Source organism: Monodon monoceros, unplaced genomic scaffold, assembly GCF_005190385.1.
Source record: "Monodon monoceros isolate NGI ecotype Baffin Bay Population unplaced genomic scaffold, NGI_Narwhal_1 Super_Scaffold_22, whole genome shotgun sequence".
Lineage (NCBI taxonomy): Eukaryota > Metazoa > Chordata > Mammalia > Artiodactyla > Monodontidae > Monodon > Monodon monoceros.
The window spans coordinates 42,119,383-42,141,278 of NW_021703779.1; the positions used below are offsets into that span (position 1 = coordinate 42,119,383).

At 40.3% G+C, this 21,896-nt stretch overlaps 1 protein-coding gene across 1 annotated transcript in view; it reads left to right on the forward strand.

The window, feature by feature from the left end:
- The window catches only part of ZNF81 (zinc finger protein 81), a 65,606-nt gene that overhangs the window by 24,687 nt on the left and 19,023 nt on the right, over positions 1-21,896 (forward strand). The window contains exons 3-4 of the mRNA XM_029241326.1: positions 11,070-11,196; positions 18,381-18,476. Coding sequence (XP_029097159.1) covers positions 11,070-11,196; positions 18,381-18,476 — 223 coding nt within the window. The remainder of the gene's footprint in view (positions 1-11,069; positions 11,197-18,380; positions 18,477-21,896) is intronic.

Consider the following 21,896-nt stretch of genomic DNA (forward strand, 5'->3'; position numbering starts at 1 on the left):
TCAGACACAATCAGGTAGTTGAAATTGAATTTAAGAATAAATAAAAATGGATAGTGGTACAGTCATTATGAGAGGATTGTAAATTAACAGCTCTCATAATTAGTAAGTTTTAGTGCTTATGCTATGCTACAGATTTTCAAGGAATTATGGAAGAAGTTAAACATTGCAGTAATGTATTTCATTGATATGGATATGTTGTTGTATCAGAGAATGTGTTATGGTTTTTGTCAAGCTATAGAAATGATGATGTGGAATAATGTATCCTAGAAATTGGTGATCCATGTGCGTGGTCAAAGGCTTGAAGACCTTGATCTTAGAATTAGTATTTGGAGATAAGACAATGGTATTTTTACATCACTTCTCTGAGCACATGGTTTTTTGATGCATGTCTTTGTTGTTAAAAGAAAAAATCATGTTTAGTATTGAAAAAGGAACTAAATGTTTTAATTGAAAATGTGTGAGAAAACTAAGTTGACGCTCTCAAGGTTAAATGCAACATTAATAGAGGGAGACAGAGTTAGGACTATAAGGTGCTGAAATGCAACTCTTCCCACTAGCTGCTGGGCCTCGCATTCCCACAGAATATCTGAAGGGCTCTTATGTCAAAACCTCAAACTTTGATCACACTGATAGCAGCGTGAATTGAAGAAACTCTGTAGGAACATACTAAAATACAACTTGCAGAATACACAGTGAGGTGTAAGGAAGAAACAGTAAATCAAGCATCTGGGCACTCTGTAATTAGAAGAATAGTTGGAGGTTGAACAGGGACACAGCGCAGCCTATGTGATGAAGGCAGAGCCATAGACTGCGGCTTCAGGAAAAGGAATGCTGGCTAATTATCTTCATAGGTACTGGTGTGCATGGAGGATGCTCCCAAGGCAAGAAGCTCCAAGAAAGTGAACCAAATCAAACTTCTGAAATGGAAATTTTCCAAAGATGGCGAGAGTCATAATAAAAATCATAGCACTCTTTTTTTTTAAATTTTTCAATGATGGCTTTTAACTGGATGTTAGATCAAATTCTTATCTGCCTTTTTGTAGATAGCACATTATATAAAATACACTTAACACCACTACCAATGTAACGGATACACTGAATAACAGTTCACTTCTCACTTTACACTGAGGGGGAGAAGGGCTGCGGTTGTCAGCCTGTCAGAAATTAAGTATGTAAATTAATGCCTAAGTGTATGAATTTGAATATGATTTACAAGAGGCTTGGAGTGTTGTTGGAAAATACTGAGGTTTCTCTCTCCCCTTCAAGGTTGTTAACACATGCTCAGTGACCTTTACAGACTGCACGCGGGCATGGGTGTGCCCATGTGTGCACTTGGCCACCGAGCTTTGGCCGGGAGCTGAAATACTCGTGAAGAGCAAATCCTGGACTCCTTCTGGAACGCCCCTTTCTGCCATCCATGAATGTCAGCCCATAAAAGCAATTTCATTAGCATTTCCTCATTTTCCAATATAAGCAGTGAGTGTGGCCTGATAATATGGGCCCTCATCCATCCTTTGCAGAGTATGGGAAAAATCATAGCACTCTTTGTAGTAAAATTTCTCAGCATGTTAAGTTGTATTCTGTTGACATTTACAATCAAAGGAGAATGATACTGTTATGATCATATACTGTTCTCTGAAATGAATGGACCATGGCACCCAGGACTTTATCAGTCATCCAGTCTTCCCTCCTTTGGTGCCAGGGAAACTGAAGGCCAGAGAGGAGAAGCAGCACAGCCCCCAGCCAGGGAGGCCTGGCTCCGAGCCTTCTAGCTCAGGAGGTGTTGAGCTGTCCCTGCATCGCTGTATCCTGCTGGTTTTCAGTCTGACATTTCCTGTGAGCTTTCTTTTTTTTTTTTCTTTAAAGCAAGATGTATTACTAGAGATATTTCATAATATAAAAGAGCCAATTTAACAAAACAATATAAAAATTTTATATCTGTACACAGCTAATAACATAGCCTCAAGATAATAAAACATAAACGGAGAAAAAAAAGAGAAATAATCAAATCCATACTCAGTGGAAAATTTAACATACCTCTTTCAGTTACTGAAAGAAAAAACAGGCAAAAATTCAGTAGATATAAAAGACCTGAACAACATAATTAATGAACTTGAGCCAACAAAAATATATAGAGCACTGTAACCAACAACTTCCGGGTACATATTTTTTTCAAGAGCACAAGGAATGATTACAGAAATAAACCACATGCTGTGCAATAAAGTTTTTAATATGTCATTTTAAATTATCATTCAGCTAAAAATATTTTTAAATTTCTTTTTTTGTTCCATGAATTATTTAGAATCCTGTGAGCTTTCTTTTGCTAAAAGAAAGGAACTCACATTTATAAATGAGAGCTATTTGTTTTGACTATGTCTGTAACTTTTTCTAAGTAAGTGAAGCATGTAGTGGTATCTTAAGGTGTGTTCCTGTGTGGCAGTTTTATAAAAAATTTGTTATTATGAATTTTTATTCCCAAATATAAATTTTAACTTAAAAATATAAAACTAAAACACTTCAGTGGTGATCTATTACTAAAAGAATTCATACTATTTCATGATCAGACTCCAGCATACTTCCTTGGATTTTTTTTTCTCATAATTGCCTCCTTGACATATTATATAATCTCTCCTTTTCACAAAGCTGTTCGCTCTTTCCTTAATTACTGTGTATTTTCCTGTCTCCACACCAATTTCTTCGTCTTTTCTGGAAAACATTTTCCCTCACTTATCTCTATCACACTTATTTTTTCCAGGATTTAGTTTAAACTGTACCAGCTCTATGGAACCTAAACCTACATCCCCAGTAGAATCAACTGTTTTCTCTTTGGGGCCCACATTGTACCCTGAATATATTTATAATATGCACTTTTTTGTGTGTTTTTTGAAATGAGTTATATTTGAACGACATTGAATTACCCATATCTTAAATGGTATAGTTTAATGAATTTTGACAAATATGTATACCCATCACTCAAATTAAAATATAGACCATGTCCATCACCCTTGAAGGTTCCCACTTAATCAGTCAATATCCTCCCCCTGAGGCAATCATTGTTAATATTTTTAATCCCTATAGATTAGCCCTGCTGGTCCTTGATTGTCATATAAATAGAATCACACGGTTTGTGTTTGGCTCTGTGTTTGGCTTCTATTTGTAAATTTTTGAGAGCCATCCAGGTTGTTTGTTCTACCAGTAGCTCTTTCTTTTTTATTGCTGAATATTCAGTTATATGAATATGCTATAATTTGTTTATGCATTTACCTGCTGATGAACATTTGGAATGTTTCTAGTTTTTTTATCATGATAAATCCTGCTATAAATATTCTTGTGGAATTTTTCTGAGGATATATTGTTGTCATTTCTTTTTAGTATCTGCCAAGGAATGGAATTGCCAGATTACAGGCTGATGTATATTTAACTTTATTAGAAACTGCCAAACCAGGGACTTCCCTGGTAGGGCAGTGGTTAAGAATCCGCCTGCCAATGCAGGGGACACAGGTTCGATCTCTGATCCGGGAAGATCCCACATGCCGTGGAGCAACTAAGCTCGCACGCTACAACTACTGAGCCTGCATGCCCTAGGGCCCACGTGCTGCAACTACTGAGCCCGCACGCTTTAGGGCCCACGTGCCACAACCACTGAGCCCGCGTGCCTAGAGCCCATGCTCCGCAACAAGAGAAGCCACCACAATGAGAAGCCCGGGCACCACAATGAAGAGTAGCCCCTGCTCAACACAACTAGAGAAGGCCCGCGCACAGCAGCGAAGACCCAACACAGCCAAAAAAAAAAAGAAAAGAAACTGCCAAACAAGTTTCCAAAGTGATAGTTCAGTTTTACATTTCTACCAGCAATTTTTCAGTTTTTTTTAATTTTAGCTTTGAAAGTGAGTGTATAGTGCTATCTCAGTGTAGTTTAAATTGCATTTCCCTTGTAACTAATGATGTTGAACATCTTTTAATATGCTTTATTGGTATGTCTTTTTCATGTGTGTCTGTTCAAATATTTTGCCCATTTAAAAAAATTGGGTTACAGGCTTCCCTGGTGGCGCAGTGGTTGAGAGTCTGCCTGCCAATGCAGGAGACACGGGTTCGTGCCCTGGTCTGGGAGGATCCCACATGCCACAGAGCGGCTGGGCCCGTGAGCCGTTGCGGCTGAGCCTGCGCGTCCGGAGCCTGTGGTCCGCAACGGGAGAGGCCACGGCAGTGAGAGGCCTGCGTACCGCAAAAAAAAAAAAAAAAAAAAAAAAAAAATTGGGTTACATGTCTTTTTCTTTTTGCTTTGTAGGAGTTCTTTATACATTCTTAATATGGGTGTTTTGTATACATATTGCAAATATTTTCTCCCAGTCTGTGTCTTGGCTTTTTGTTTTCTTAATGACATCTTTTTTAAATTTTTATTTTATTGAAGTATAGTTGATTTACAATGTTGTGTTCAACATTTCTGCTGTACAGCAAAGTGATTCAGCTATACATATATATATTCTTTTTCACATTCTTTTCCATTATGGCTTATCACAGGATATTGAATATAGTTCCCTGTGCTCTACAGTAGGACCTTGTGTATCCATTCTGTATGTAATAGTTTGCATCTGCTAACCCCAAACTCCCAATCCATCCCTCCCCCACTGCCCCTCCCCGTTGGCAACCACAAGTCTGTTCTGTATGTCTATGAGTTAATGACATCTTTTGATGAGCAGAAGTTTTAATCTTGATAAGGTCCCATTTATCAAAATTTTCTTTTGTGGTTGTTGCTTTTTTTACTATGTCAAGAAATCCTTGCTTGTCCCAGCATTGCAAAGATGTTCTCTTATGTTTTCTTCTGGGGCATTTTTAGTTTTAGTTTTTATGTTTAGGTTGATAATACAGCTTGAATTAATTTTTTGTTGACTTTTTCTGTCATTTGTTTTCTATTTCATTAATTTTTTTGATCTTTGCTAGTTCTTTTACCTTCTTTGGGTTCATTTGGTCTTTTACTTTCTAGCTCCTTGAGGTTAAATTTTAGGTCATTGATTTTAGACTCTTTTCTAATATAAGCATTTAAAGCTATAAATTTCCTTCGAAATTTATCTGCTTCATGCAAATTTTGATTTTTTTTAGTAAGCAGCCTTCTAAGTTGGCTGTCAGTGATCCCCACTTCTCGGTATTCATACCCTTGTGTAATCCACTCCCCTTTGTATGTGGGCTGGACCTAGTGACTTGCTTCTAAGAAACCGAATAAGGTAAAAGTGTTGGGATGTCACTTATGTGATTAGGTTATAAAAGACTGTAACTTCCATCTTGCTGGCACACACTCTCTCTGGTTCTTCTTGCTTGCTGGCTTTGATGAAACAAGCTGCCATGTTGTGAACTTCCCTATGGAGAGATCCACGTGGCAAAGGACTGAGGGCAGCCACTGGCCAACAGTCAATGAGGAACTGAGTCACTCAGTACAACAGACCTCGAGAAACTGTAATCAACAACCACTTGCCTGAGCTTGGAAGTGGGTCATTCCAAGTCAGTGTTCAAGGTGAACGTAGCCCTGGCCAACATCTTGATTGCAGCCTTGTGAGAGACCCCAAGTGAGAGGACCTATTTAAGCCACACCTGGGCCCCTGACCCACTGTGAAATAATGGATATTGTTGTAACTCACTAAGTTTTAGGGTAATTTGCTATGCATCAAATAGAAAGCTAACACAGATTTTGGTACTGGGAGTAGGGTGTTGTCATAACACACCTAAAAATGTGGGAATATCTTTCAAACTTGGATGTGGGTGGAGGCTGGAAGGATTTTAAGGAGCATATTAGAGAAATACTAAATTGCCTGAATAGACTATTAGTTGAAATTTGGACTATAGGATGCCGATGAAGGCTCAAAAGGAAGTGAAGAACATGTTTTGGAAACTGGAGGAGCTTATGTGATAGAAACTTAGCAACACTGTCATCTGCAGTTACGTGGAAAGTAGAGAATTGTGCTTCATGAACTTGGTGATCTATCTAATATTTCCAAGAAAAGTGTTGAAGGCATCAAGTTTCTTGCTGCTTTTAGCAAAATATGAAAGGAGATAAATTGAGAGAAAGACTGTCAAACACAAAGGATCCAGGACTTGATGGTTTTGAAAATTATTAGCCTCTTCAGATAGCACAAGATTCTAAAGTTAAGAAATAGCTCTGCGAATCTGAGCTATTTGTAATGAGGTGGATAGACCTAGAGTCTGTCATACAGAGTGAAGTAAGTCAGAAAGAGAAAGACAAATACCGTATGCTAACACATATATATGGAATTTAAGAAAAAAAAATGTCATGAAGAACCTAGGGGTAAGACAGGAATAAAGACACAGACCTACTGGAGAACGGACTTGAGGATATGGGGAGGAGGAAGGGTGAGCTGTGACAGGGCGAGAGAGAGTCATGGACATATACACACTAACAAACGTAAGGTAGATAGCTAGTGGGAAGCAGCCGCATGGCACAGGGATATCGCCTCGGTGCTTTGTGACCGCTTGGAGGGGTGGGATAGGGAGGGTGGGAGGGAGGGAGACGCAAGAGGGAAGAGATATGGGAACATATGTATATGTATAACTGATTCACTTTGTTATAAAGCAGAAACTAACACACCATTGTAAAGCAATTATACCCCAATAAAGATGTTAAAAAAAAAAAAAGAAATAGCTCTGAAACACTATCAGGAAAATATGATCTAGAAATAAAGCAAAAGATGTGACTATACAACCTTTTCTTAAGACCTCAGATCAGAGGACCAGAGCATTCAGCCACACAAAACTCCCCTTGAAGAGATTAAGAGTGCCTTATAGATCTCAATCAAGCAAGAGGGCCTCTAGGAAGCTTAAGAGTGTTTCCCTCAGCCCTCTCAGCAGGAGTCCAAGATAAAGAATGGCTTATCTCAAACAGATCTGTAGGTGCACTTTTCGTCTAAGGGAGTGAACCCAGTGAGATTCACAGACAACTCATAAAATTTTAGAGCAAATTATATGAACAGAAACACTACCACCTTAGACTTAAAGGGATAGAGACAATACAAAAATGGAAAGATGTCAGACCTTCAAAATTCTACCGGTAGGAAGCAGACTGAGAAAACTCTTCTGCTACCTTTCCTGAAATGCTACCTTTCAACCTTTCATGAAATAGGAAAGATGGCTCAGAGGGTGGGACCAGAAACACAGAGGGTAGAACCAAAAGCCATGAAGAACTTATCAAGGCACTCCTAAATTTGCCCAGCCAGATAAAACTTATTTTCTTCATCATTTAAAAAGTTTGTAGTTTGTATTCTGTATTCTGACCTCTGTTTCTTCTGTTGAGCACTGAGTGGTCATTTTATCACTGTTTCCCTGTATGTAATATGTCTTTTTTTGTTTGTTTTCTGGCTGCTTTCTTTTCTTCTTTGGTTTTCATTAGTTTGACTACACTGTGCACAGGTGTGGTTTTCTGTGGATTTATCCTGTTTGAATCTGTAAATTTATGTCTTTTACCATATTTGGGAAGTTTCTGCCTCTTATTTTTTTATATAAATTTATTTATTTTTGTCTGCATTGGGTCTTCATTGCTGTGTGCGGGCTTTCTCTAGTTGCGGTGAGCAGGGGCTACTCTTCGTTGTGGTGCATGGGCTTCACATTGCAGTGGATTCTCTTGTTGCAGAGCACGGGCTCTAGGTGCACGGGCTTCAGTAGTTGTGGCATGCGGGCTCAGTAGTTGTGGCTCGCAGGCTCTAGAGCGCAGGCTCAGTAGTTGTGGCGCACAGGCTTAGTTGTTCCACAGCATGTGGGATCTTCCCGGATCAGGGCTCAAACCCGTGTCCCCTGCATTGGCAGGCGGATTCTTAACCACTGTGCCACCAGGGAAGTCCATGCCTTTTTTTATTTTATCTTTTTTTATTTTTTGTGGTACGCGGGCCTCTCACTGTTGTGGCCTCTCCCATTGTGGAGCACAGACTCCAGATGCGCAGGCTCAGCAGCCATGGCTCACGGGCCCAGCTGCTCCGCGGCATGTGGGATCTTCCCGGACAGGGGCACGAACCCGTGTCCCCTGCATCGGCAGGCGGACTCTCAACCACTGCGCCACCAGGGAAGCCCCACTTGGTTATTTTTTTAAATTGAGGTATAATTGACATATAACATTATATTAGTTTCAGGTATATAACATGATCATTCAATATTGTATATATTGTGAAATGATCACCACAGTAAGTCTGGCTAACATCCATTACCATACATAATTACAAATTTTTTTCTTGTGATGAGAACTTTTAAGATTTACTTTCTTAGCAACTTTCAAATATGCAATACAGTATTATTAACTATAGTTATCATGCTGTATATTACATCCCCATGACTTATTTATTTTATAACTGGAAGTTTGTACCTTTTGACCCCTTCACGCATTTCACCCACCACCCACTCCTGCCTCTGGCAACCACCAACTGTTCTCTGTATCTGTGAGCTCTGTTTTCTGTTTTTTGTTTTTCTTAGACTCCACATATAAGTGAGATCATATGGAATTTTCTTTCTCTGTCTGATTTATTTCACTTAGCATAATGCCCTCAAGGTCCACCCATGTTGTTGCAATGGCAATATTTCCTTCTTTTTTATAGCTGAATAATATTCCATTCTGTGTGTATGTATGTGTGTGTGTGTATATACACACACACCACATTTTCTTTATCCATTTTTCCACTTATGGATGCTTAGGTTGATTCTATATCTTGGCTATTGTAAATAATGCTGCAGTGAACGTGGGAGTGCAGATACCTTTTTGATTTAATATATTCATTTTCTTTAGATAGATACCCAGAAGTGGAAGTGCTGGGTCATACCTAGTTCTGTTTTTAATTTTTCGAGGAACCTCTATCTTGTTTTCCATAGTGGCTGCACCAATTTACATTTCCACCAACAGTGCACAAGGGTTCCCTTTTTCCTGTGTTCTCACTAACACTTGTTATTTCTTGTCTTTTTGATGATAGCCACTCTAACAGGTATGAGGTGATAGCACATTGTGGGTTTGATTTGCATTTCCCTGATGATTAGTGATATTGAGCACCTTTTCATGTACATGTTGGCCATCTGTATATCTCTTTGGAGAAATGTCTGTTCAGATCCTCTGCCCATTTTTTAATCAGATTTTTTTGGGTTTTTTGCTGTTGAGTTGTATGTGTTCTTTATATATTTTGCATATTAACCCCTTATCAGATATATGATTTGCAAATATTTTTTCCCATTCAGTAGGCTGCTGTGTCATTTTGTTGAAGGTTTCATTTGCTGTGCATAAGATTTTTACTTTGGTATATTCCCACTTGTTTATTTTTGTTTTTTCTTGCCTTTGCTTTTGGTGTCAAATCCAAAAATTTGGGTTCATTTGCTTGCATAAGATTTTTACTTTGGTATATTCCCACTTGTTTATTTTTGTTTTTTCTTGCCTTTGCTTTTGGTGTCAAATCCAAAAATTTATCTCCAAGACTTATGTCAAGGAGCTTACCACCTATGTTTCCATCTAGGAGTTGTATGATTTCTGATCTTATGTTCTAGTCTTTAATCCATTTTGAGTTATTTTTTGCATGTAGTATAAGATAGTGCTCCAGTTTCATTCCTTTGCATGTGGCTGTCCAGTTTTCCCAACACCATATATTGAAGAGACTGTCCTTTCCCCATTTTATGTTCTTGGCTCCTTTGTCATAAGTTAATTGACTGTATATGTGTGGGTTGATTTCTGGGCTTTCTGTTCTATTCTGTTGATCTGTATATTTGTTTTTATACCACAATCGAGTTACTTAATACATTCATCACCTCACAGAGTTGCTTAGTTTGAGTGTGTGTGTGTGTGTGTGTGTGTGTGTGTGTGTGTGTGTGTATGTGTGTGTGGTGAGAACACTAAAGTTAATTTTTGTATATAGTGTGAGATGTGGGTCAAGGTTTGTTTTTTTCCTCCAAAACTCATATCCATTTGTTCCAGCACAATTTTTAAAAAAGACTTTTCCTTTCCCCCATTGAATCACTTTGGCATCTTTGTCAAAAACCAGTTGTCCATATGTGTGCAGATCTGTTTCTGGATTCTCTATTCTGTTCCATTGATATATGTGTCTATACTTAGATCAATACCACACTGTCTGATTATTGTAGCTTTAAAGTAAGTCTTAACATTGCATAGTATAAATCCTCCATGCTAATCCTTGCTTTGTGTATTCTAGTTCCTTTGCATAGCCATATAAACTTTTAACATCTCCCTGTCAATTTTTACCAAAAAGTTGACAAATAATTGGCTGAACAAGTAGAAGACAAATGAGTAAAGTGATATAAAATTTCAGCAGCACTCAATCAAGTTGATTTATATATTATAACTGCACCCACCAATAACCGAATATGCAGTCCTTTCCAGGGACACATGAAACGTTCTTCTGGATAGAACATATGTTGAAATCATACAGAGTATGTTTTCTGACCACTATGGATTAAATTAAAATTGGCCAAAAAAAAAAGGCATCAAGAGAAAATGGCTATATTTTTGAAGACTAAATGAAAGCAGCAGTAGAGGGAGCTATGTAAAGTGAAAAAAAATGTACATTCTTCCTTCTAAAAGTTATAAAACACAAATTCCCATTAAAATGAGCAACAAAATAGGATCAAGTTCAAATCCTGTACAGAAATATTATTTTTAAAAATGAAAGACTGAGGGGCTTCCCTGGTGGAGCAGTGGTTAGAGTCCACCTGCTGATGCAAGGGACACGGGTTCGTGCCCCGGTCCGGGAAGATCCCACGTGCCGCGGAGTGGCTAGGCCCGTGAGCCGTGGCCGCTGAGCCTGTGCGTCCGGAGCCTGTGCTCCGCAACGGGAGAGGCCACAGCAGTGAGAGGCCCGCATACCAAAAAAAAAAAAAGAAAGAAAGAAAGACTGAGTGTTGTACACAATGGATAGCAGAAATTTCCAATTAGATATTTGTATTCTGTACATTATGTATAAGTAGGTATTTAATAGGCATACCCTATGGGATATTGTGGTAAAAGTTACTAAAAACAATTTTCTATCTCTTCCCTATCCCGCCATGCTGACCATGTCACCCTGAACGGGATTGTGTTGTTACAGGTGTCAGTGTCCTTTGAGGACGTGACTGTGGACTTCAGCAGAGAGGAGTGGCAGCAGCTGGATTCTACTCAAAGGCGCCTGTACCAGGACGTGATGCTGGAGAACTATAGCCACCTTCTCTCACTGGGTAAGCAGAGCCACTCTGTGAACCTACAAGGACCTTGTTATAGGTAAAATTGTGGCCCCCCCCAAAGAAAATATGTTGAAGCCCTAACCCCCACTACTTCTGAATGTGACCTTATTTAGAAATAGGGTGTATCCAGAAGTAATCAAGCAAAAACAGGGTCATTAGATGGGCCCTAATCCAATATGACTGGCATCCTTATAAAAAAGGGACATCTAGACACAGAGACACAGAAACACAGAGGGAAAGCAATGTGAAGACATACAAGGAAAAGATGACCATGTGACTGGAGTGATGCATCTATAGGACAAGAAATGCCTGAGGCCACGAGAAGCCAGGAGTGAGGCATGGAACAGTTCCCTCCCTAGCACCTTCAAAAAGAGCATGGCCCTGCTTACACCTTGATTTTAGACTTCTGGCCTCCAGAACTTCAAGACGATAAATTTCTGTTGTTCTGAGCCACCCAGTTTGTGGTACTTTGTTACAACAGCCCTAGGAAACTAGCACAGCTTTCTGTACTGGGAAGCGGGGTGCTGCCATAACAAATACCTACAAAAACCATGGAGGTGGCTTTGGAATTGGGCAATGGGTAGAGCCTGGAAAGATTTTCAGGTGCTTGATAGAAAATGTCTAGATTGCCTCAGAGAAACTGTTGGTAGAAATAGGAGTGTTAAAGGTGTTTTTGGTGAGGTCTCAGATGGAAGTGAGGAACATATAATTGGAAACTAGTGGAAAGGTGATTCTTATTATAAAGTGGCAGAGAATTTGGCTGAATTGTGTTCTCTTGGGTAGAAAACAGAAGTCGTGAGTGATGAATTTGGATATTTAGCTGAGGAGATTTCTAAGCAAAGTGTTAAAGGCAGGGCTTGGTTTCTGCTTCATACTTACAGTAAACTGCTAGAGGAAAGAGAAATTGAAGAAGGAATTGTTAGTAAAAAGGAACTAGAATATGAAGATTTGGAAAATTCTCAGCCTATCCATACTGCAAAATATAAGAAGGTGTACTCTGGAAAGAGCACCAAGGGTGTGGCTGGACAACCAGTTGCTAAAAAGATTAGGTATATGATTTGTGGATCCATTCAACCATCTCAGGAGAAACGCTGCCAGCTTGGGCTGAAGAGGACGGAGGCAGGGAAAAAGGAAGGAAGGCCGGGGTTCTGGGATTCTACAGACAGGACACAGTCCAGTAAAGCTATTTGGCTGTGAACACCCTTCAAGAAAAGGGATGAATGACCCCCAAAATGGTTCAGAAGCCAGCAGGGCTGTCACTACCATCACAGGCCCAGAGAGCACAGACTGGGGAGATGCAGGGTGACTGGCTGTCACCTCTTTGTTTCCAGAAGGTGAGCCACCTAATTAGTTCCAGAGCTAAGAGTGCAGGGCCACCACCCAGGTGTGAGGTCGCCACATCTGATCTGAGGTCACACCTCTTAACATGCTCTCTTGAACTCTTTCTTGAACTGTCCCTTATGGTACTTGTTGACTATCAATTTTGAGCCAGTATTTAGCCTTAGATGGAGTTTACCGCCCACTTTAGGCACATTCTCAAGGAACACGACTCTGGGAGGACCCAGTCTCAGTGCTCCAAGGGCGGCTCCTGGCCTCATACCATCCACAGGCTGGGCCTCCATCATAAGGACTTGGGCCCCTTGTGAGCAGCACTGGGAGGCAGGTGTTGCCCCTCCTTTTGTTTATGGAAGAGCCAGACACAAAAACTTACTCTTCAAGACCTTAGAAGGGATATCTCAACATGCCCCACACCACTGGACCCCTAGAAATTTCACTGCGATAGAAGACCCCTAAATTTTTGTCAGATTTATTTCCCACCTTCTGCCACACAAATGTCTTATCCATAAGTCTAGAGTAGTTGCTCCTCCTTGCTCACTAGGTCTAATGAGCATAGTATCATCCATGTAATGGACCGATGTGATGTCCTGTGGAAGGGAAAGTTGATCAAGATCCCTGCAGACTAAATTATGACATAGGACTGGAGAGTTGATCTGCCTCTGAGGTAGGACAGTGAAGGTGCATAGCTGGCCTTGCTAACAGAGAGAAAACTGCTTCTGCTGGTCTTGACTAACAGGTATTGTTTTTTAAAAAAGCATTTGCCAGATAAATAGCTACATACCCGGTATCAAGGAGTGCGTTCATTTGCTCAAGCAACAAAACCGTATCTGGTACAGCAGCTGCTGTTGGAGTCACTACCAGGTTGAGTTTATGATAATCCACTGTCTTCTGCACAGGCCAAATAGGCATGGTGAATAGGGATGTAGTGCAACCGCCACCCTGCATCCTTCAGGTCCCTGACGGTGGCAGTAATCTCTGCAGTCCTTCAAGAATGCGGTACTGCTTTTGGTTTACCATTTTCTGAGGTAGAGGCAGTTCTAGTGGCTTCCACTTGGCATTTCCCACCATAAAACGCCTCACTCCATAGGTCAGGAAACCAATATGGGGATACTGCCTGTTGCTGAGTATGTGTATTCCAGTTATGCATTCCTGGACCAGAGAAATAACCGCAAGATGGCTTTGGGGATCCACTGAGCCCACTGTGTGTGATGGACCTGAGCGAAAACTCCATTGATCACTTCACTTTTATAAGCCCCTACGCTGTCTGGTGGGCCACAGTGATGTTTTGGGTCTTTTGGAATTAGTGTCAGTTCAGTGCCAAGGTCCAGTGATATCTGGTAAGCCTCATTGTTTTTTTCCCCAACGCACAGGTACCCTGTAAAGGGCTATAGGTCCCTTTAGGGAAGGTTGGGAGAAAGGTTAGTAGTATAAATTTTTGGCAGTGTCATGGGTTCCTTCCTTCAGGGACCCAGCCTCCCCTTCATTCAAAAGTGTTCATTCCGGGTATATAAACTGGCTCAAGTCTGAGAATTGATTGAGGAGCCAGGACTCTGTGTTTTGATGTTTCAAGTTAGACTTCTGTTCACTCGACCTAGGATTCTTCTCCTTGTACAGATCAAGTAAGAATTTAGTAGATTGCCCACCTATTTCTTTTCTAGGGATGTCAGGATCAACTAGCCAACCCTATAGATCTCTGTGAATTGGACTTTTTGTTTGTTTGTTTATTTTTTTGGCAGCACAGAAAGTTTGTTTTATTTCTAATGTATATTAAAGACATGTATGCATTTTTTCCTATTTGACAGTAGTATGGTATATGAGAAAGAAGTTTAAATCTTCACCTGGCCACTTGTTGAGTGACTAACTAAGCCTCTTACTAGCTATGTGATTTTGGAATTTTACCTCTCTGAGCCTCAGTTTCCTTATCTAAAGGGACTAAGAGGAGAGTTATTTTCAAGATGAAATGAATGAATTTATCTAAAGTGCCTAGGGCAGTGTCTGGTACATAATGAATACTCAGTATTCTTTTATTTCCCCTTTCCTTGCTCTTAATTTGTTGATATGCCTGTCTGTGAGCAGATGAGCCACTCTGTAACAGGTGTTATATTTAATGCTATTCCTCTATTCTCATATAGTGTTAGAAGGATAGAGAGGTATAGACATATAATACATAAATATATGAGTATGTAGCGTAGTTTCATAAATATCTGAAAACTGTTCTTTGCTAAATGTTCATATACTGTTTTTGTCCTGCTTTTCTTAGACTGTCCTAACTCTGCTGCCTTGAAAGAAGGTTATCTCTTAAATAATGGAACACTAAGATAAAGGTTTGTTTTGAAAGATGTCTGAAGTCTAATGAGTAGGAGAATGAATTAAAACAGTATTATAAAAATGTCTACTCTTATGTGTGAATCGGACTTTTCTGATTACTGCTTTGACCCTGTGGTAACCGCATCCACCTTGCATTTGACAACTCAATGCCTCTGTTTGGCCCCTGCCACCCCAGGATCCAATTACTCCCATTGCATTTAGGTTTCCCAGTTCACTGGCAGAAGTTCCCACTGAAATTTCTGACCTACAGCAAGGAGCTTGCAGCAAAGAGCAATCACAGATTACCCGGGGCCCCTTCACAAATTTATTAGTCACAGTCATCATGACAGGTGTGTCTCTGGACCCTCCCAGTGTGAGTGAGCAGACCTTCCACGATAAATCCACTCTAACATTCCAATCTCCCTAAGCCTTTGGATGCCTTCCTCTGTAGTACACCAAAGTAGTCCTGGCATTTCAGCTGCATTTAGTGTGGGCCATGTTTTGGTCCATGTTTCAACCAACCAGCCAAACACACTGTTTCAGCCCTTCCTAACCCCTCAAGTGGCAACATTACATTCAGAATCTGCTTTAGTGTACACATATCAATAATTTTGGCCTGATCCAACTTTATGTTCTTTCCATTATCCCACACTCTTAATATCCATTTCCACACATATTCCCCAGATTTCTGTCCGTATAGATTGGACAAATCATGCAGTTCTTTTGGAGTATGTCACACCTCCTCGTGGGTCACACTCTGTACCTCACCCTTGGGCCTTGATGAGACTTAAGTCTAGTTATAGGTCTGGAAGCAAAGAAGGGTGGTAGGCATAGGTCCTGAGGGGAGCCAGCAGTACGTTACAAGGCAAGTCCCTCGGGGAGCCCACCGCAGGCTCCTCTGGCAGAGGAGGGTTAAACTTCTCAGTTGAGGGCAAAAGGGCTGCTTCTACTGACAAAGACTCATCTGAATTTAGCAGTTCAGTGTCCTCATATGTCTCCATTCCAGTTTTCAGGATCCCGTTCCTTCCTCATCAATGCTCTCCTTTAACAGCAGACACTCTGTGAAGTTGGGAATTCAATTTGTGTTGTAATTTAGCCACTCACAGGATGAGAGTCTGGGTTTGGTTTTCAGCCATCTCAGCTCTGCAGCTATAGGAGCGAAGGGTTACTTTCAGGACAGACAGAGAAATTTTCAGGTCACTTATGCGATGCATGATCTGGAGAATCAAATCCCTGAGCTCATCCTTTTCTTTCCCCACTTCATCCAGCGCGATTAGGAGTAACCAGGCAATCTTATTATACTTGGAAGTTTGACAAAAATTTCCAAGGTATCAAATACAAGGTTATCCAGAAGCTCACTTCTTACAAGCATTTGATTAGGAGTATCCAGTGTTGATATTTTGCATATCTCTATTGCCATGTTACACCAGGGACTATTAGTGCCCTCCTTACTACTGAAATAGAGTCATTAGTGCTTTTGAATCTAATCAGAATAAGGAGTCAATTCTAGAAATCCCATAACTAATTCATAAAACTCATCCTTGAGATTCTGTTCCTCTAGAGCCACTCTCTATTATGGTTCTGCAGAGAAATAGAACCAATAGGATACAGGTATGTACATATAGAGAGTATACACATACGTGCATGCGCACGTGTGTACATAAATACAGAGTAGGGGGGAGAGATTTATTTTAAGGAACCAGCTCACCCAGTTGTGGGAACCGGCAAGTCTGAAGGGCAGGCCAGCAGGCTGGAAATTCAGGTGAGTTGATGTCGAACTTTTGAGTCTGAAATCCACAGGGCAGGCCACAGACTGCAAACTAGGCAGATTTCTTATGTCGCAGTCCTGAAGCAGAATTCCTTTTTCCACTACCCCGTTTTTTGTTCCCTTTGCTCTCAGCAAGCACCTCAGCTGGTTGTGGTTTTTTACCAAGTGGGATGACCCAAAACTTTATTCCTGAAGGGTCTGGCCCATCAGTAGTGCTGCCTGAGTTGAATTGTTGTAGTTTTCCATTGACTTTAATCACAGGGCATGATAGTATGCCTTATGGGGTCTCCTGTATTCTAGACATACTCTTCTTTACCTCCATCATGATATAGCAGTCCAATTTCCCCTTGGTGGTCAAGATCAACCACCACAGCCAGCACAGTAACTCCCTTCTTTGCCTGTTGATTCAGAGGCATGAAAAGACCAAGATGTCCAGGTGGCAGACTTAACTTCCAGTTCAAGGGAATCATTGTTGTGTCTCTCGGTGGAAGTGTTCCTCCCTTTGGAACTAAAACGTGTAGAACAGCAGAGCATAAGGTTGCCGGTACAGGAAGCAAAATTTTTGCTAATGGGTCACTAGTGGTAATACTAAGTGGTGCCACTCCTGGCCCGGGGCTGAGTGGGTGGGGCTACCACCCTCGTGGGCTTGGAGGACAGAGTGTTGTACCAATGAGAATTATTGTGAAGCCTTAAAATCTAATGGAATTTGCCCTGCTAGGTTTCAGACTTGCTTGAGACCTCCCATCCCTTTTTAAATTCTAATTTCTCCCTTTTGGAATGGGAGTATCATCTATCCTCTGCCTGTCCCACCACTGTATTTTGGAAGCAGATAACTCATCTGTTTCCACAGGTTTGCATGGAGAGGAATGTTGTCCCAGAATGACTCATACTCAAGTCTCACCTGTAAGATTTGGATGATTTAGATGATGTGATTTGAGACTCTGAGTTGATGTTTAGATGAGATTTTAGACGTAAGAGTTGATGCTGGGATGATTAAGACTTTGGGGGATACTGGGATGGGGTTAGTGTGTTTTGCACATGGGAAGGACATGAATTTTGGGGCATCAGAGGGCCGGCTCTTACGGGTTGAATTGTGTCCCCTCAAAAAAAATATGTTAAAATCTTAACCCCCAGTACCTCAGAATGTGCCCTTATTTGCAAGTAGTAATCTTTACAGAGGGGATCAAGTTAAGATGAGGTCATTGGTGTGGGCCCTAATTGAGTGGTATCCTTACAAAAAAGGGAAATTAGGGCACTGAAATAGGCACACATACAGGGAAGACAATGAGAAGAGACGCACAGGGAGAAGACATCCATGGGACTGGAGTAAAATGCGTTTACAAGCCAAGGAATGCTAAAGATTTTTGGCAAGCACAAGTGCTAGAAGATGCAAGGAAGGATTCTCCCCTATATCTGCCAGAGAGAACATGACCCTGCTAACACCTTGATTTGAGATTTCTAGCCTCCAGAAATATGAGACAATACCTTCCTATTGTTTTAAGCCACCCAGTTTTCAGTACTTTGTTAGAGCAGCCCTAGGGGAACTAACACAGAACCTCAGAGAGGCTGCTTCCATCCTCAGCTGCTGAGTGCTCTGGGGCATCTGAAGTGTGTGATGGTGTCATCCTTGATTGGTCTGAGATTCTTCAGTCCCTTTGCACCTTTGCGCTTATTACTCTTTTCCCAATGAAATGTGGTCACTTTTCCAAAGAACAAATGGAAAGCAATTAGCTGGACCCCATTTTCTATCATTTCCTGTTAACAGGATGTGAAATTCCCAAGCCAGAGGTCATCTTCAAGTTGGAGCAAGGAGAGGAGCCTTGGACGTTGGAGGAGGAAACCCCACATCAGAGCTGCTCAGGTGAGCGAGTGTGATCCGGGCAGAAGGGAGACATGGAAATACTCGAGGCTGATACTTGTAAAAGGCTATGATTGCTACCCTTTTTTTTTTAACATCTTTATTGGAGTATAATTGCTTTACAATGGTGTGTTAGTTTCTGCTCTACAACAAAGTGAATCAGCTATACATATACATGTATCCCCATATCTCTTCCCTCTTGCATCTCCCTCCCTCCCACCCTCCCTTCCCACCCCTCTAGGGGGTCACAAAGCACCAAACTGATCTCCCTGTGCTATGCGGGTGCTTCCCACTGAAGGTTCAAAACTTTAGAGACTTCTTGAAAATAGATAACATTGGCCTCTCTGGTACCAAATTGCTCTCTCCCTCTATTTCCCTTACTGTTATCAACTGTCTTCTTGGCTTGGCTTTCCTCCAGGAGAATTGCTGCAATATGTATAGTCTCGATCATATGACAGCCTTCCTCAGTATGGATCTGGTTTTCTTGGATATTCTCTCCTTCCATCACATTTTTATGCTTTAGTACCGAAACCCCACTCCCAGGGTCTTAGATCCTTATCATATACATTCAGGTTTTAATGGATTTACCATCTTTGAAGATCAGTTGGTTGCCTCACTCCTGTTCTCCCTGGTGCCCTTTCACCTTCTTCTCCATCTCATTTTCATCTTCTCACTCTAAGATACCAATAAACTGTCATCTACAACCAGCCTCACCTTCTTTTCTCTTTGTAGGTATTGCCTTTAGATTCCTCACTTCTCTCCACCTTCCTTATCTCACGCCTCTCTCCCATCTTCTGGCTTTGTGATCACTGTCACCTAGCATTTTTTCTTTTAAAATCAGCTTTATTAAGGTATAATTTACATACCATAAAATGTATCCATTTTAAGAGTACAGTTTCCTGAGTTTTGACAAAGGTACACACTGATATAACCACCACCCCAATCATGACATATTACATTCCATCACACAGAATGCACCTTCATGCCCCTTGAAGTTAATACTCAACACCACTTCGGCCCCAGGCAACCATTGGCATGCTTTTTGTTATTATAGATTAGATTTGTCTTTATTAGGGTTTCATATAAATGGAATCATACTGTATATACCCTTTGGCGTCTGACTTTATTTGTTCAGCATAATGATTTTGCAATTCATTCATGTTATTGAGTGTATCACTAATTTGTTCCTTTTAAATAGTGAATACTATTCCGTGGTATGACTATACTGTAATTTGTTTATCTCTATACCTGTTGATGACAGGTGGTCATTGTTTGGTTATTATGAATAAAGCTGCAGTGAACATTCTGTTATGTCTTTGTGTGAACATATGTTTACATTTCTCTTGTGTAACTCACCTAGGAGTGGAGTTGCTGGTATAATATAATCAGTGTTTGCTTACCTTTCTTATAATTTCTTATAATTGCCAAACTGTCTTCCAAAGTGGCTGTATTATTATACATTCCTAACAGCAATACATGAGAATTTCTGTTGTTCCAAATCCTCACCAACACTTGCTATCGTCAGTCTCTTTAATCTTTGCTATTATAGTGGATGTATGAGTTTAAGTTGCATTCCTCTGATGAGTAATGATGTTAAGTATCTTTTCATGTGCTTATTGACCATTTGTACATTTTTGTGAGTTGTCGATTCAAATATCTTTCCCATTTTTTATTGGGTTGTTTGTCTTCTTTTTATTGAGTTTTAAGAGCTGTTTATATTTGCTCTATACAACTCCTAAGCCAGATATATGTATCACTGATATTTTGTTCCAATCTGTGCCTTGCAATTTTTTTAAATCTTTTTTTAACTTTTATTTTATATTGGAGTATAGCCGATTAACAATGCTGTGATAGTTTCAGGTGCACAGCAAAGTGACTCAGCCATACATATACATGTATCCATTCTCCCCCAGCCTCCCCTCCCATCTAGGCTGCCACATAACAATGAGCAGAGTTCCCTGTGCTATACAGTAGGTCCCTGTTGGTTATCCTTTTTAAATATAGCAGCGTATACATGTCAATCCCAAACTCCCTAACTATCCCTTCCCTCCACCCTTCCCCCCACTGGTAACCATAAGTTCATTCTCTAAGTCTGAGTCCGTTTGTGCCTTGCAATTTTATTTTCTTACTGTTGCCTATCAAAAGGCAAATATTTTAATTTTGATGGAGTCTAATTTATCATCTTTTTCAAACTTTTAGTATTTTTTGTGATCTGTTTAAGAAATCTTTGCCTACTACAAGGTCACAAAAATTTTCTCATATTTTCTTCTATAAGTTTTATTATTTTAGCTTTTTCAGTTTAGGTCTATGATCCATTTTGTGTGTTTAATGTAAGGATTGATGTTCATTTTTTTCAATACGACATTCAGTTGTTCTAGAACCATTTCCCACTGAATTTCCTAGGCACATTTATTAAGATCAATTGATTTCATATATGTGAACCTATTTCTGGATTCTCTATTCTGTTCAATTGATCTATATGTCTTTCTGTTTTAAAATGAAGGTTTTATTATTATTTAGGTATGGTGAGGTCAACAGATCCAGAGACAACTGCCATTGAAAATAGTTTGTAACTCACAGTTCTCAAGAGGAGGAGGCATGCCACACCACGTAGGGTCACACCAGGGAGCACCAGGGTCAATCACGAGGTAGAATTTGTGAGGAGGAAGCATGGGCAAGAGACTTTATTGTGATTTTCATGGAAATAATGGGTGAGCCAGAGTAATCAGGCTGGGGAGGTTTAGAATTAGCTAGTTTGAGTAATTTCAGCTGGCTCTGGGGTGTAGGGAGTTGCCTGGTACCCAGCCCTGAGGTGATTTGGGCATGGGGCTAGTGGCTCAACCTGTGAGATCGTGATGAAGGAGATAATTGGTGGATATGGGCTCTGGATTGGTTGTTTTGCATATGAAAGGTACGTTAAAGGGAAGTCATTTACTGCCTCTAGGAAATAACTAGGCCTGGGAGGGGCAGTCTCTCCAGGATCAGCAAGGCATCGGATGCCAGAGCATCAAGAATACAGAGAATAAGAAAATATAGTTAATACAATGTCCTTTTGCCAGACCCATACTTAATTACTGTAGCTTTTATAATGAGTCTTGAAGTCAGGTAGGGTAAGTTCTCCAGCTTGGCTTTTTAAAAAATTACTTTAGCTCTTCTAGGTCATTTGCATTTCCATATAAATTTTATAATCAGTTTGTAATTTTTTTGAAAAAGCTTGCTGGGATTTTGGTATTAATTCTGTAGATCAATTTTAGGAGAACTGACATCTTAATAATATTGAGCCTTTGAATCCATGAATATGGCAACTTCCTACATCTATTTAGACCTTTGATTTCTTTCAGCAATGTTTTATAGCTTTCTGTTTAGAAGTTTTATGTATCCTCCATTAAATTTATCCCTAAGTATTTAATGTTTTTTGATACT